The sequence below is a fragment of the Polyodon spathula genome, chromosome 3 (genome assembly GCF_017654505.1).
Source record: "Polyodon spathula isolate WHYD16114869_AA chromosome 3, ASM1765450v1, whole genome shotgun sequence".
NCBI lineage: Eukaryota > Metazoa > Chordata > Actinopteri > Acipenseriformes > Polyodontidae > Polyodon > Polyodon spathula.
Genome location: NC_054536.1, coordinates 95,535,217 through 95,553,535, shown reverse-complemented (window position 1 = coordinate 95,553,535; position 18,319 = coordinate 95,535,217). Strand labels below are relative to the sequence as shown.

The window sequence follows — 18,319 nt, the reverse complement described above, 5'->3', positions numbered from 1 at the left end:
GCTCATTGATGAAAGAGGCCAAAGGAGGCTGACACGAATTGTGCAGAGCAGCAGACAGGCTACAGTTAGTCAACTGACAGTCCAGTACAACATTGGTGCCGAAAGACCCATAAAAGAATGCACAACTCGTCCTACCTTGACACAAATGTGGTATGGCAGCCAACTACCTAACAGAGTTCCACTTCTTTCAGCAAAACACAAGAAACTGCGTTTGCAGTGGGCTAAGGAACGAAAACACTGGAAACTGGAGGATTGGAAAAACATTGCCTGGTCTGATTAATCCCGGTTCCTGCTGTTTCACGCTGATGGGAGGACTAGGGTATGGAGAAAAACACATGAGAACATGCATCCATCATGCCGCATTTCTTCATTTCAAGCTGGTGGTGGTGGTGTGATGGTGTGGGATGTGTTTTCATGGCACACATTGATAAAAGTGGAGCAATGTTTGAATGCCACAGGATATCTGAACATCATATCAGGTTCATCCATTCATGACAGCAGTGTATCCATCTGCTAATGGATATTTTCAACAGGATAATGCCCAATGCCACAAGGCTAGAATTGTCCAGGAATGCTTCCACAAACATGACAGTGAATTCAGCTTACTGCAGCCTGCCCTGTATCTCACAGACCTGTGATATTCACAATGCAAGCAGAGTTGCATACATGTTGCATACATTTGCAAATTCTTTCAACATAATTGAACATAATTCTTAAAAGCAATTAATTTCTATGTTACTTTCCTAAACTGGCACTATCAAATGCTCATATTTCTGGTCTGGTTGTTTTTGATTACACTTTTACTTCAATACAGGAAAGAACCTCTGGCACAAGGCTAGAAATATAAATAGTTTCAGCCATGTCTAGACTGTACTTGCAAGCCACAGCTCAGGACAAACACTACTTAAATATTAGATTGCATGTACCAAGATCCACTCTGAATATAAAATTATGACAGATGTTAAAATGCTGAGCATATCCGTGCTGTGTGGGAGAGAAGAAATTTACAAACACACTGTAGTTTGTAAATTTAATTGACACATCTTTATACATGCTTTATTTATTAGGAATTAATATACAGGGCAACTACTGAAGTAAATGAGCCATTTGTGAAGAATAGAAGCTGTTTATATAAGTGGTTAGGATGACCTCTTATTATAGAATTCACAACATGCAAGGTGAGGCAAAGCAAGGACAAGTAGTTTTGTTCACAAACAGGCAACCAAAGGTTGCCCTAACACTCGAATTCTGTAACTGTTTTAATGTAACATGCACCCTTTTACAAATATTGGGAGAATGCCTGCATGTTATATACACATTGCATGTTATACAAGGGATGTGTATCATACAAGGGACCTAACCCAAGGCTGCTCAGTAATATGCATTACTCTCAAGATGCGCCCTGTGCACGTTATATGCAAAGAACAACAGCACTTAACATACTTTTTAAAATGATACTTTTAAACACAAGCACCCCTGTGTGGTCACAAAAGAGGACTTCAGAGAATGAACATGAACCCTTGTTCTAGAATTAATATGAATGGCCACTGCACAAAGTGATACTCTCACAAAGTAAAATGTGCTGAACCTTTTCTATGGATTGTGACTACAGTACATTTAGTAAGCAAGGAGTTCGAAGAAATAAGAAACAAATATCCAATTTATTCATCTGTCTCATATATAGAAAGTATGTAAATCTCTCTCTCTCTCTCTCTCTCTCTCTCTCTCTCTCTCTCTCTCTCTCTCTCTCTCTCTCTCTCTCTCTCTCTCTTTTTCTGTATATATACCAGGGAAATTATTTAATCTTGGGTTTTTGTGATGTCATAAATTACGAGACAGAAAAACTGTCACAGAAACCTGAGATGGGATTGTTTTCCTGTAACTCACTGAAAAGGCCCATCTATTATTTTTTATAATACATGGCTAAACTTGTGATGCTAAAATGAAAGAATAGGAGGTTCAGCAGTACAGATTGGTTTTGTTTTTTTGCTTTTTTAAATAGTGTTTTTCAGTGCTGTACAGAAACAGTTTTAGAACAAACATCCATCAATGGGCTGTTGCTAACATAGCAGATAAACATGTTAAGGGGATTATTAACTGTATTAACTATAGGTAAGTATGTGTGAATAAGCCTGTTAAGGTTTATGAGGGGTTATGGGATAACTCTTTATTATATATGGAGAGTTGTAATCGACCAAACACACAAACACAAATATTGGCAGATCTGCAGAGCTGTATATTTTGCATCATCTGCCTTATTTTGTTTATGCACACTATAACTATGATGTGATAGGTGTTACAGAAACGTGGTTATCTGAGAGTGATGGGGACGAATATAATATTTGTGGGTATACACTGTATAGGAAAGACAGGCAGGACAGAAGAGGAGGAGGGGTAGCGCTATACATAAGAAACAGTCTTGAAGCCCAGGTGTTAAACCTGGACAAAGAAAATAAAACCGAATCAATATGGGTCAGAATAACAGACAAAAATTCAAAAGGCATAATAATAGGAGCATGCTATAGACCGCCAGATTCAGACGGTGAGCACAATAATCTGTTATACAATGACATTAGAAATGTGTGTAGCAAAGGAGAAGCCATACTAATGGGGGATTTCAACTTCCCCCAAATAAAATGGGAAAACCCGGTGGGTAGCGCGAAGGATGAAATAGAAATGGTGGAAATGACAAATGACTGCTTCCTAACACAATTTGTGAAGGCACCCACTAGAGGGGAGGCATGCCTTGATTTAGTCTTTTCAAATAACGAAGATAGAATAACTAAAACAGAGGTCAGAGAACCACTGGCAAACTCAGACCACAACATGGTCTCATTTGAAGTGTTTTTTAAATCCCCAAAAGTAAAGACTAAAGTTAAGGTTTACAATTTTAGAAAAGCAAACTATGAAGGTATGAAACAGAGACTAACAGAAGTAGATTGGAGTAAAATAGAGAAAACACCCACAGAAGAAGGATGGTTGTTCTTCAAAAATGTAGTACTAGAGGCGCAAAACAATTACATCCCTAAAGTAGACAAATCTAAATGTAAAACTAAATTGCCAAAATGGTTTAATAGATCAATTAAAAAAATATTCAGCGAAAAAAGGCACTTTACAGAGCATTAAAAAAGGACCAAAAAGAAAGTACGCAGAAAGAGTACACGGAACTGCAAACGCAAGTCAAAAAGGAAGTTAGAAAGGCCAAGAGAGAAATAGAAATGAACATTGCTAAGGGAGCTAAAACCAATTCCAAAATGTTTTTCCAATATTACAACAGCAAGAGAACATTCAAAGAGGAGATTAAATGTTTAAGAGATACAAATGGCAAAATCGTAGAGGAAGAAAAAAAAAATAGCAAATATGTTAAATGATTACTTTTCACAAGTTTTTACAAAGGAAGATACTGACAACATGCCCCACATGTCATCCAGTTCCTATCCAGTTTTAAATAACTTTAGCATAACTGAGGCAGAAGTGTTAAAGGGACTAGGAGCTCTTAAAATAAACAAATCCCCTGGGCCGGATGAGATCCTCCCAGTAGTACTCAAAGAAATGAAAGAAGTAATTTACAAACCGCTAACCAAGATCATGCAGCAGTCTCTTGACACAGGGGTGGTACCGACAGACTGGAAAATTGCAAACGTAATACCGATCCACAAAAAGGGAAACAAAACTGAACCAGGTAACTACAGACCAGTAAGCCTGACTTCTATTATATGCAAACTTATGGAAACTATAATAAGATCCAAAATGGAAAATTACCTATATGGTAACAGGGTACTGGGAGACAGTCAACATGGTTTTAGGAAAGGGAGATCGTGCCTAACTAACTTGCTTGATTTTTTTGAGGATGCAACATCGATAATGGATAATTGCAAAGCATATGACATGGTTTATTTAGATTTCCAGAAAGCTTTTGACAAAGTCCCGCACAAAAGATTAATTCTCAAACTGAACGCAGTTGGGATTCAAGGAAACACATGTACATGGATTAGGGAGTGGTTAACATGTAGAAAACAGAAAGTACTGATTAGAGGAAAAACCTCAGAATGGAGTGTGGTAACCAGTGGTGTACCACAGGGATCAGTATTAGGTCCTCTGCTATTCCTAATCTACATTAATGATTTAGATTCTGGTATAGTAAGCAAACTTGTTAAATTTGCAGACGACACAAAAGTAGGAGGAGTGGCAAACACTGTTGCAGCAGCAAAGGTCATTCAAAATGATCTAGACAAGATTCAGAACTGGGCAGACACATGGCAAATGACATTTAATAGAGAAAAGTGTAAGGTACTGCACGCAGGAAATAAAAATGTACATTATAAATATCATATGGGAGATATTGAAATTGGAGAAGGAATCTATGAAAAAGACCTAGGAGTTTTTGTTGACTCAGAAATGTCTTCATCTAGGCAATGTGGGGAAGCTATAAAAAAGGCTAACAAGATGCTCGGATACATTGTGAAAAGTGTTGAATTTAAATCAAGGGAAGTAATGTTAAAACTGTACAATGCACTTGTAAGACCTCATCTTTAATATTGTGTTCAGTTCTGGTCACCTCGCTATAAAAAAGATATTGCTGCTCTAGAAAGAGTGCAAAGAAGAGCGACCAGAATTATTCCGGGCTTAAAAGGCATGTCATATGCAGACAGGCTAAAAGAATTGAATCTGTTCAGTCTTGAACAAAGAAGACTACGTGGCGACCTAATTCAAGCATTCAAAATTCTAAAAGGTATTGACAGTGTCGACCCAAGGGACTTTTTCAGCCTGAAAAAAGAAACAAGGACCAGGGGTCACAAATGGAGTTTAGAAAAAGGGGCATTCAGAACAGAAAATAGGAGACACTTTTTTACACAGAGAATTGTGAGGGTCTGGAATCAACTCCCCAGTAATGTTGTTGAAGCTGACACCCTGGGATCCTTCAAGAAGCTGCTTGATGAGATTTTGGGATCAATAAGCTACTAACAACCAAACGAGCAAGATGGGCCGAATGGCCTCCTCTCGTTTGTAAACTTTCTTATGTTCTTATGTTCTTATATGTTTTATCCATAGCGAATGCCCTCGTGCTTTCAGCATCAGGTTTGGTGCAAGGTAGTAAGGGGAATCCAGAGTTGTCATTTCCTGCAGCAGGTGCTCTCTGTAGAGCTGGGCTTCTCAAACTCGATGCTGGGATCCCCCTGTGTCTGCTGGTTTTCATTCCACAGAGCTCTCAATTACTTAACTATACCCTTAATTGAACTGATCATTTCCTTAATTAGACCTTTTTAACTGTTTTCTGTTCTTAGTTTCAGTTACAGCTAACTTGAAATCTACAACTGTTTAACAGCTGATAACAAGTAAAACACTCTAATTATGTTCAATTAAGGGTCAAGTTCAATAAAGAGCTCGGTTTGAGAAGCCCAGCTGTAGCGCTTGTATGCGCCGATTGGGTCATGTGCTGGGTTTTCAGTGTTGCTGTACATTCTTGGTTTGAGAGACTGTATGTCTCTGTGTTGTCCCCAGACCGCGTCTTGGTTTGTCTCTCTGAATATTGTAGAAACTCTTTTCCTAGTGAGTCGGTAGTCAGAGAGATGTCTCCCCACATGAAGTTGTGCTGCTCCTTGGTCCCGTGCACGAAATGGAGACCATTGTGAAAAAATACCATGTTGTGAGAGCATTTCCCTTTTCCCTTTTTTTTTGAGAAAACATTGTTTTGCACGTATTGTGTTTCTCATAATGAATAAAACTGCCCACCTCAGCCTTACTGACAGCTAGAAATCTTGATTCTGTTTAGAATTCTGACAGGGTGATTACAGGCTACGGCAGTGACTTTTACATGGTAGCAATAAGACTGTAAGCTTCTCCAAGCTCTGAGTGATATTAAACTCTCCATATATAATAAGATATATTACTGCAAAGAATGCAAGACACAGGAAGCGTACAAGACACCGACAACCTCCACATCATACCCAAATCAGGAATATGTCCTTATTAATAACTTTCTACAAGCTTGCTTTTACATTGAATCTGAGGAAAAACACAGACAAAGCATAACAACATATAAAATAGAAAAATATTACAAAACCACCCTTTTTTCTTTCATCAATACTGAAACAGTGTGACACAACATTTAAGGCAACACTTTTTAGCACAAGAGTAAACTCGTTAACATCTGCTAAAAAAATATAATGTGTGTTGAGCATCACTGAATTTGGTTGTTGTTGTTGAGGGAAATGATCAATTAATGTAATTAGAAATGCAAATGTGAAATAAGTTTGAACTCACGTCTTGTCTGCCAACCTCAGTGGAAGTGGTCTGCCAACCTCTATCAGCTTTGGACACACAGATAGTCCTTGCTTTTTATAGACACACACACACACACACACACTGTTTTATTGTACACTTTATAGATTATGATAAAATAATAGTTGCCAATATACTTCTATTGGACTGCAAAAGTATATTCATGGTTGTACATGTGGGAGTACAAGCTATCAACATTTCTGTACTGCATGGAAGAAAAAAGATAACCAATATCAATGTTTTTCCTCAGGGTAAGGATGGTGAAAAAGGTGAGACTGGATCAGGAGGAGAAAAGGGGGAGAAGGTAGGTGCCTATCAGAACCAAGATGTATTTCATTTTATGGTTAAGCACTGGACAATCTAGGGGACAAGCAAGTATATTAACTGATGTACTTACAGTCCGCATTCATTCCATGAGCAGTGTGATTACTGTGTTTTATTTCATGGTTATGCACTGAACAATCTCGGGGACAAGCAAAGACTAATCCTGCCCAGTATATTAACTGATAGTGATGTATTTATAGTCAGCGTTCATTCCATGAGCAGTGTGATTCCAGGGAATGGCTAGGTTTGCTACACTAGATGTTTTATTTTCTTTTTAAAACCAGGGTACATTTGGTCCACCAGGTCTTGCTGGTAAGAAGGGAGATCATGGTGAAACAGTAAGTATAATAAATATTGGGTTAGAAAACTAATTTCTTTCTGTGTTATCTGTTTATTTTAAGATACTGTCTACATATTTGCTCTTTGGACTTGTGTAAAATAGAGCTTTTATGGGTTTACATTTTGGCAAGTCCTGCAATCAAATATCGTGTGACATATCTAAAATAAACAGATGGTGCCATAATGACACATTCCTTCCTCTAAAAAGTGTAGGGAATATGCCGATGGATCTGTCTTTGCAACAGAAATCATATACGTAAATATAGTCTCTTCAATTTCAGGGAACTCCAGGAGAACCTGGTGATATTGGACTGCCTGGACCTTTGGGCCCAAAAGTAAGAATAATAATTGTACAATATTCTGCATGGCCTTCTTAGACTGTCCATGATCCAATATGGTGTTTATCTGTTTTAGACATCTCGGTGAGTGTGGGCTGAAAAGATCATGGTTTGAATGAAGCTTGTCCCAGTATCATTTATCATAATCCCAGAGAAAAAGTAAACTGTATGAACACCCACACAAGACAAATTTAATCATACACGCACAACCTTCGCTGATACCTAACTGTCTATTGACAGTGTCCCACCGCTGTCCAAAGGCACTCTCTTGGTGGAAACACCCAGCCCATCTAAGCCTAGGTGTAGCGCTGGGCGGTGGCACCAGCAGGGAGGTCATCACCATGGACATATCTTGCCTGGGCTGGGGCATTGTGTGGAATGGCCGGGGTGTACAAGGTGTGTGGAATATCAATGTTTTGGAACTGCAGGCAGCTTACCTGGCTTTGCAGAATGTTTTGCAGGAGATTCGAAGGAGACATGTGCTTGTCCATACAGACAACACAACAGTGGTGGCTTGTATCAACCACCAGAGTGGCCTCAGGTCACCCAGTCTCCATCGTGCGGCCTGTAAGCTTTTGCTTTGGACACATGAGAACCTTCTCTCACTGCAGGTAGTACATCTGCCTGGGTTGACAAATGGGTCGGCAGACCTCCTTTCAAGGAGAGTCTCCAGCAGCTCTGAGTGGAGGCTTCTCCCTGAGGTGGTGAGCCTCATTTGGGAGAGGTTCAGGAGAGCATAAATAGATCTCTTTGCCCCCAGGGATCAACCCACTGTCCTCTCTGGTTCTCCACAATGGGAATCAGGGACCCGCTGGCAATAGATGCCGTGACACATTAGTGGCCGAGGCAACTGTTACATGTAGGGGTCTACTTAAATCGAAGAGAATTTAAATATTTTTCCCAGGTAGGTTGTGGAATAAAATTAGGATTTCACTGACATTTCACGGACCTGTTTAAACATTAAATTAACCTAAGTAGGTAATATTTCAGAGCATGTAAAAGCATAAAAATAGTGGTTGTTTCTTCCTTACTAAAATGGAGTGCTGTCATTTGTTAAAGGCAAGCATGCAGCATCCCCCAGCAGTCACTGCCAACAGTCTCTGTTGACCTTCTAGTATGATTTGGAATTAAAAGCTCAGTATTCCATTTCCAAACCATTATGCCACACTTCATATCTGTGGCATGTGCAGTATCAGTGTAGCAGCCATGTAGCTTTGTTTAGGTTTCAGGTGAAGTTTTGTTTCAGTCTTTCTGTTTTTCGCTTGGCGAGTCAGCCACTTGTTCAGCATATGGTACTCTTCATGAAGGGACATTCCATCATTCCGGGAAACAAAGTCCCTAAATAAAGAAACACAATAAAGAGACTTTTCAGTCCCCTGCTGTTCACGGAGACTGCAGTGGAACACTGCGTCTGTTGTTTTTAGTAAGTTTATTATTGGCGGAAATCTCCTTGGCAGCAAAAAAAAAAAAAAGTAACAAATGATGCACTGATTCATTTTCATTAAGGTCTGGATTTACTGCTATTAAAATTATTTGTTGTTCTAATGTAAACAAATAAAGAACAACAACAAAAAATTAATTCTACAGATTATTTAATTTATTAATAATATAATTAATGCATGTAAAGCTTTCTGAATTTTAATTGAGAAAATAACATCAAGAAGTAAATATCTGTTCTGGTCTCCTCTTAATTTATTTTAATTATTAATTCCATACAGAGACAAAAAATACATCTGTGTGCTGTAAGTCATTAGTATTTGCAGATTCCAGTATGTTTCACCAAATGATATTGATAATATATAGTAAAGAGTGTAATATTCAAATCAGCATAAGGTACATACTTACCTCTCGACCACAGAGCTTGCTGTTTAGTTGAATGGTAAGATGTTTTGCAGTTTGCATCTAGCCCTTGCCTTTCTATTCAGTTAAAAAAATGGCTGTGAGGGATAATATTCAAAAACTAGGCTAGGCTAGGTTTTATTTAAAAGATTTTAACTTAAATATGCATGGTAATGTGTTATGTTTAAAAATACACAATTGTAACATTTCTCTCTGGTGAAATATTCTTTATTCTTTTTAATGACATGTTCTCACGGCAATGTGAGGTTGTACAAAATATAGTAAACAGGGTGTGCATGGTTTGGCGGGGTGCCCCTCCCCAGTGTGTATTTTTGTGTTTTATGTTATATGTGGCGTGTTAATGTTGGTGTATATGTATTGGTGCACAGGGTATAATGTGTGGCTATGTAGCATGAGTGTTGTTAAAATGTATAATTGTATTTAGGCAAGGGGTTTGCATAATTACTCCACACGCAGATTAAAGTGGGTATTAGTTTGGAAGCATGGGGGGGGAGCACAATTAGTTCACGTGCAGATGCACCGAGATTCCAGTTAAATGATTTATTAGCAATCGTCTTGGTGCAGCTGCATAAAAGATGCAATGTTTCACTCAATAATCGACCAGCACGAACCACGCTGTTTGTATTTCATTCGTTACAAAGTGAGTGACCTATTGTTTTGCTATGAACGCCCCAAACATTTTTGTTTAGGAAAGTGTTTTGTGTTTTGTTAACAAAACCGGTGGATTTGTTCATTCATTTATAATAAATGCACAAGCAGTTCATTTCACTGACACCACAGTCCGGTGTGTTGTGGATTTACTTCCTGATTTGACGTCACCACAGTAAAGCCATCCGTGTCAACATGGAATAAAATACCGCTAATTCAGCAGACCAAAAAAATGTATGGTGTCTCGGTTTGGTTGTACCTTATTTATGAATAAAGTCGTGTAGGTTTTTTTACAATACCTCCCAAACCACAATTTGTACTACATACTTCTTAGTGACATCCACAGAATTCGGGGAAAGTGTGACCATGGGGATGGGCACCCCGATGTTAGGACGTATCACACTTTGGTACCCCTAAATGGGCAACTAGTCCCGAGTCGCCGTTTTACGTATACCGGCAAAAACAACAACGGCTGGTTTATTTGTTTGTAAGGTGCGGACGCACTTCCGCAAATCAAGGCGTTCCTGCAAAGACAAATAAAGCCATATTTTTGTTATTTAACACACATGAGCCTGCAGCAGTCGTCTACCTGCCGTGAGAAGTTTACTACTTCTTCAAGTTTGGTACCAGATTGCAGCAATGATGAAGAAACATTTGCTCTAATCAACATTTGGGCCGATGGTTCAATCCAGAGAAGCTTGGATGGAAGCATCTGTAACAAGCTGCTTCCGGGGCATTGTGTACTTGCGTCTGTCACCCAGGTCAACCCTGCTTTATCAAAAGCAGTGTGAAATCGTGTAGCCGACCCGCATGATACCGGGTCCTGACCTGGGTAGGTTCCGACCCAGGTAGAGCATGCCAGTGTGAAAGCACACACGGGGTAGGGGACCCCCACTCTACTCTACTCAAATTTTCGAGTTTTTTGTGTTTACGTCTAAACGTATCACCAAATCTACGAGAGAGGTTGATGTGTCTAAACGACCAACCGTACATGGGAGACAAGGACAATGTAAGTGAGCTCATGTTACACTTAAGATCTATCATATTCCCAGTAAGAGAAAGGAGTACAGTTGACTTAAAATTTGTAATATGGAATAATATAGTTTAATAATATCCATGTGGACAGTCTCTATTCACACACAACGGGATCTAGAACGGGTTTGGTCGAGACAGGAGAACTAAACATTTTATATAAATATGTACCGTCTTGACTTTAATATCACCCATAAGTTACAATAATTAAAAAATGAAATGAAAATGGGTAACGTGTAATGAAACCTAATCTCCAACTCTGAGAAAGAAGACAAGAGTTATACTCTTTCTAACGATTAAATAGGTATAACTGCAACAAGAAACGTTGACGATAATCTTTACGGTGCATTATTCGAAACGGGAAATGTAACAAGATCTGACTGACATTTACAAAGCACGTCAATCACTCCCTTTCTAGACCAGGTTAGGTGATCTTATTTCTTCCATTTGACCCTGAAGGGACATTGTTTGGAACTTTAACTATTCCGAACGTATCATACACAATATAATTTTTTTTATATATATTATGTATGTTGGTATGCTGGACAAGTCTTCCGCTTTGTACATAAACTATAAAAAACATCACTACCCTCAGGATAAATACTCTTCGGTCTCAAAAAACATTACCCTTAACGACAAGTCACTTGCGAACGTGAAACATAGAACTTCTTGTCGTCTGGATTGTGAAGGGCTCAACTTGTAAGTCGCCCCTTGGGTTAATAGGTCCCACAGTTTATTCAGGTGGAGGTGGACCCCAGATTATGTCACGTCTTGCGGTTCTTCATACACCTGGCAAATTCTATTCTGAAGTTCTATTAGACATGTCTCTTGTAATTAAGATAAAACTTCGGTTGGATAATCTGTAGTGAGAACACGTAATGTGGTGCTGATGCCAACCTATTCGTCCCTGTATAACTCTTGTGCCTGTATTAACCACCACGGACATATTCCACTGCAATTACACAGGGACATATTACACTGCAATTACACAGGGACATATTCCACTGCAATTACACAGGGACATATTCTAAAACGATTACACAGGGACATATTACACTGCAATTACACAGGGACATATTCCACTGCAATTACACAGGGACATATTCCACTGCAATTACACAGGGACATATTCCACTGCAATTACACAGGGACATATTCTAAAACAATTACACAGGGACATATTCCACTGCAATTACACAGGGACATATTCTAAAACAATTACACAGGGACATATTCCACTGCAATTACACAGGGACATATTCTAAAACAATTACACAGGGACATATTCCACTGCAATTACACAGGGACATATTCTAAAACAATTACACAGGGACATATTCCACTGCAATTACACAGGGACATATTCTAAAACAATTACACAGGGACATATTCCACTGCAATTACACAGGGACATATTCTAAAACAATTACACAGGGACATATTCCACTGCAATTACACAGGGACATATTCCACTGCAATTACACAGGGACATATTCCACTGCAATTACACAGGGACATATTCCACTGCAATTACACAGGGACATATTCTAAAACAATTACACAGGGACATATTCCACTGCAATTACACAGGGACATATTCTAAAACGAATTACACAGGGACATATTCCACTGCAATTACACAGGGACATATTCTAAAACAATTACACAGGGACATATTCCACTGCAATTACACAGGGACATATTCTAAAACAATTACACAGGGACATATTCCACTGCAATTACACAGGGACATATTCTAAAACAATTACACAGGGACATATTCCACTGCAATTACACAGGGACATATTCTAACTGCAATTACACAGGGACATATTCCACTGCAATTACACAGGGACATATTCTAAAACAATTACACAGGGACATATTCCACTGCAATTACACAGGGACATATTCTAAAACAATTACACAGGGACATATTCCACTGCAATTACACAGGGACATATTCCACTGCAATTACACAGGGACATATTCCACTGCAATTACACAGGGACATATTCCACTGCAATTACACAGGGACATATTCCACTGCAATTACACAGGGACATATTCTAAAACAATTACACAGGGACATATTCCACTGCAATTACACAGGGACATATTCTAAAACAATTACACAGGGACATATTCCACTGCAATTACACAGGGACAAATTCCACTGCAATTACACAGGGACATATTCCACTGCAATTACACAGGGACATATTCCACTGCAATTACACAGGGACATATTCCACTGCAATTACACAGGGACATATTCCACTGCAATTACACAGGGACATATTCTAAAACAATTACACAGGGACATATTCCACTGCAATTACACAGGGACATATTCTAAAACAATTACACAGGGACATATTCCACTGCAATTACACAGGGACATATTCTAAAACAATTACACAGGGACATATTCCACTGCAATTATACAGGGACATATTCTAAAACAATTACACAGGGACATATTCCACTGCAATTACACAGGGACATATTCTAAAACAATTACACAGGGACATATTCCACTGCAATTACACAGGGACATATTCTAAAACAATTACACAGGGACATATTACACTGCAATTACACAGGGACATATTCCACTGCAATTACACAGGAACATATTCAATACAATTACACAGGGACATATTCCACTGCAATTACACAGGGACATATTCTAAAACAATTACACAGGGACATATTACACTGCAATTACACAGGGACATATTCTAAAACGATTACACAGGGACATATTCCACTGCAATTACACAGGGACATATTCTAAAACAATTACACAGGGACATATTCCACTGCAATTACACAGGGACATATTCTAAAACAATTACACAGGGACATATTCCACTGCAATTACACAGGGACATATTCTACTGCAATTACACAGGGACATATTCCACTGCAATTACACAGGGACATATTCTAACTGCAATTACACAGGGACATATTCCACTGCAATTACACAGGGACATATTCCACTGCAATTACACAGGGACATATTCCACTGCAATTACACAGGGACATATTCTAAAACAATTACACAGGGACATATTCCACTGCAATTACACAGGGACATATTCCACTGCAATTACACAGGGACATATTCTAAAACAATTACACAGGGACATATTACACTGCAATTACACAGGGACATATTCCACTGCAATTACACAGGGACATATTCTAAAACAATTACACAGGGACATATTCCACTGCAATTACACAGGGACATATTCCACTGTAATTACACAGGGACATATTCCACTGCAATTACACAGGGACATATTCACTGCAATTACACAGGGACATATTCCACTGCAATTACACAGGGACATATTCTAAAACAATTACACAGGGACATATTCCACTGCAATTACACAGGGACATATTCTAAAACAATTACACAGGGACATATTCCACTGCAATTACACAGGGACATATTCAACTGCAATTACACAGGGACATATTACACTGCAATTACACAGGGACATATTCTAAAACAATTACACAGGGACATATTCCACTGCAATTACACAGGGACATATTCTAAAACAATTACACAGGGACATATTCCACTGCAATTACACAGGGACATATTCTAAAACAATTACACAGGGACATATTCCACTGCAATTACACAGGGACATATTCCACTGCAATTACACAGGGACATATTCCACTGCAATTACACAGGGACATATTCTAAAACAATTACACAGGGACATATTCCACTGCAATTACACAGGGACATATTCCACTGCAATTACACAGGGACATATTCCACTGCAATTACACAGGGACATATTCCACTGCAATTACACAGGGACATATTCCACTGCAATTACACAGGGACATATTCTAATACAATTACACAGGGACATATTCCACTGCAATTACACAGGGACATATTCCACTGCAATTACACAGGGACATATTCTAAAACAATTACACAGGGACATATTCCACTGCAATTACACAGGGACATATTCTAAAACAATTACACAGGGACATATTCCACTGCAATTACACAGGGACATATTCCACTGCAATTACACAGGGACATATTCCACTGCAATTACACAGGGACATATTCTAAAACAATTACACAGGGACATATTACACTGCAATTACACAGGGACATATTCCACTGTAATTACACAGGGACATAGTCCAATACAATTACACAGAGACATATTCCACTTCAATTGCACAGAGACATCGTCCCATGCTGATCTCTAATGTGTTCTTGTTCTCTGTAAATCCATACAGGGATTAGAAGGGCAAGCTGGATCCTCTGGGATACCTGGGCTCAGAGGAGTACCTGTAAGTGAAACTTTATTGTGTTCCAACCATTTACTTAAAGGGGTTTTAGCTTTTTACATTCAACTGCAAGTGTACAACTGATGCAGTTACAATTTAAAATAAAACACATTATACCCCAATGGAGTGAGACAATACTTTTACACTTTACAGATTTCATGTAATTTAGCTCTTGTGTCTTGAACTTGGTCCCAGTTTGGGTACCAAGTTCCATCGAATTGCGGCATCATCAAAGCACCAGGTGGATCATGTGAATAAGAGCAAGCGGCTCTTATTCATTGCAGAAACTCAAGGCGGTACTGATAGAGACTGCACTTATGATTATATACACTGATAACATGAGGGGGCTAATAAGATACAGAACAGTGCATACAGTTAACAAAGGGGGCAGAATACTGGTACAAGAAAAGCAAATTGAATGAGACTTTGCCTTCAAGCGACAATAACATTCTGACCACAATGTTTTCACTGTATTGAAATGTGATGGAACAACCCTAGATAAACATCTTTGTTCTGAGATTACACAATGTAAATCCATCCTTGTTTTCTGTCTTTCTATGCAGGGTGAAAGAGGAGTTAAAGGTGAAAGGGGTACTGGTGGAGAGAAGGTAATTTTTACACCTTTAAATCCATTTTAACAATCACTTAATTTCTAAAGGTTGGTAAGATTGCAAAAGCACGCTGTTAGCACCCTCTGCTGACTGTCTCAGAAAGTGAGTAAAAAAGGAGGGCACTCTCAGATGAGTGTGTTTATACCAGGGGTGCCCAATTACAGTCCTGGAGAGCCATTCTACTCCAGGCTGAACAGGTACAATTATACATGTATAATGATCTGCTACACTGTTTGTATGGAGGCTTAATTAGTTCAATTAAACAATTCAGAGCAGGGTTGGAACAAAGAGTCCTCAGATGGAGGGGTGAGCTCGAAACCGGTGGGGACAAATATGTCAGACACAAACATGTTGACATTCTTGACAAGTAAGAAGATACAGTCTGTGGGGACAAATATGTCAGACACAAACATATTTACAGTGACAAGTAAGAAGATGTGGGGACAAATATGTCAGACACAAACATATTGACAGTCAAAGTAAGAAGATGTGGGGACAAATATGTCAGACACAAACATTTTATGACAGTCTGACAAGTAAGAAGATGTCACTGGACAAAATATGTCAGACACAAACATATTGACAGTGACAAGTAAGAAAGATGTGGGGAACAATCATAGTCAGACACAAACATATTGACAGTGACAAGTAAGAAGGTTTGTATGTGGGGACAAATCATGTCAGACACAAACCCTATTTACAGTCTGACAAGTAAGAAAGATGTGGGGACAAATATGTCTACACAAAACATATTGACAGTGACAAGTCTGAAGATTTGGGGACAAAATACTGTCATTCTTCTACAAACCTGTTTGACAGTGACAAGTAAGAAGATGTGGGGACAAATATGTCAGACACAAACATATTGACAGTCTGTGTTTGTAAGAAGTCAATGGGACAAATATCTTCAGACACAAACATATTGACAGTGACAAGTAAGAAGATGTGGGGACAAATATGTCAGACACAAACATATTGACAGTGACAAGTAAGAAGACTGTGGGGACAAATATGTCTACACAAACATATTGACAGTGACTAGTAAGAAGATGTGGGGACAAATTGTCAGACACAAACATTCTTGACAGTGACTGTGTAAGTAAGATGTGGGGACAAATATGTCAGACACAAACATTTTGACAGTGACAAGTAAGAAGATGTGGGGACAAATATGTCAGACACAAACATATTGACAGTCGACAAGTTTGTAGAAGATGTTTGGGGACAAATATGTCAGACACAAACATATTGACAGTGACAAGTATTTGTAGAAGCATGTGGGGACAAATATGTTAGACACAAACATATGTGACAGTGTGTTCATTCTTCTAAGAAGCTGTTGGGGACAAATATGTTTGTACACAAAAACATCTTGACAGTGCCAAGTTTAGAAGATGTGGGGACAAATATGTCAGACACAAACCATATTGACAGTGACAGTAGAAGATGTGGGGACAAAATATGTCAGACACAAACATATTGACAGTGACAAGAAGAAGATGTGGGGACAAATATGTCAGGACACAAAACATCTTGACAGTGACAAGTACAGAAGATGTGGGGACAAATATGTCAGACTTCACAAACATATTGCACAGTGACAAGTAAGAAGATGTGGGGACACAATCATGTCAGGACACAAACATATTGACAGTGACAAAGTAAGAAGATGTGGGGACAAATATGTCAGACACAAACATCATTTGACAGTGACCCCTGTTAAGAAGATGTGGGGACAAATATGTCAGACACAAAAACATATTGACCCCTGACTAGTAAGAAGATGTGTGGGGACAAATCATGTCAGACACACCCATATTGACAGTGACAAGTAAGAAGATGTGGGGACAAATATGTCAGACACAAACATATTGACAGTGACAAGTAAGAAGAATGTGGGGACAAATATGTCTACACAAACATATTGACAGTCTGACAAGTAAGAAGATGTGGGGACAAATTGTCAGACACCCCTGTATATGACAGTGACTAGTAAGAAGATGTGGGGACAAAATTGTCAGGACACAAACATTTGACAGTGACAAGTAAGAAGATGTGGGGACAAAACTGTCAGACACAAACATATTGACAGTACACAAGTAAGAAGATGTGGGGACAAATATGTCAGACACAAACATTATTGACAGTGACAAGTAAGAAGATGTGGGGACAAATAACTGTCAGACACAAACATATTGACCTGACAAGTAAGAAGATGTGGGACAAATATGTCAGACACAAACATATTGAAAGGTGACAAGTAGAAGGATTTATTAAACACATAGTAACACTTGTGTCACGTCGAGGAAACAGACTTGCGTCCTCTCGTATAAGATTTGACCATAGATGAATGGCGAATTATAGTTTAATAACATCCAACGAAGTAAATTTTTTATACATATATTAAATCTTATGTACTCAAAAATTAGAAACTTAGTGACGTAAAATATCTATAAGTTGTAATTTTTTCATTGTTTCCGAGAATGATGGTTCTCCTAGAATAACTACCTCCGAACTCAAAATTGTATTACCAGT

The 18,319-nt window shown here is 38.6% G+C and overlaps 1 protein-coding gene across 2 annotated transcripts in view; it reads left to right on the top strand.

Annotated features, from left to right (window-relative positions):
- Positions 1 to 18,319, top strand: part of LOC121313698 (collagen alpha-1(XXII) chain-like) — a 128,124-nt gene that overhangs the window by 49,239 nt on the left and 60,566 nt on the right. The window contains exons 13-17 of one of the 2 annotated variants that reach the window (XM_041246500.1): positions 6,533 to 6,586; positions 6,891 to 6,944; positions 7,227 to 7,280; positions 15,123 to 15,176; positions 15,737 to 15,781. In XM_041246500.1, coding sequence (XP_041102434.1) covers positions 6,533 to 6,586; positions 6,891 to 6,944; positions 7,227 to 7,280; positions 15,123 to 15,176; positions 15,737 to 15,781 — 261 coding nt within the window. The remainder of the gene's footprint in view (positions 1 to 6,532; positions 6,587 to 6,890; positions 6,945 to 7,226; positions 7,281 to 15,122; positions 15,177 to 15,736; positions 15,782 to 18,319) is intronic. The other variant, XM_041246501.1, reaches the window with a different exon arrangement.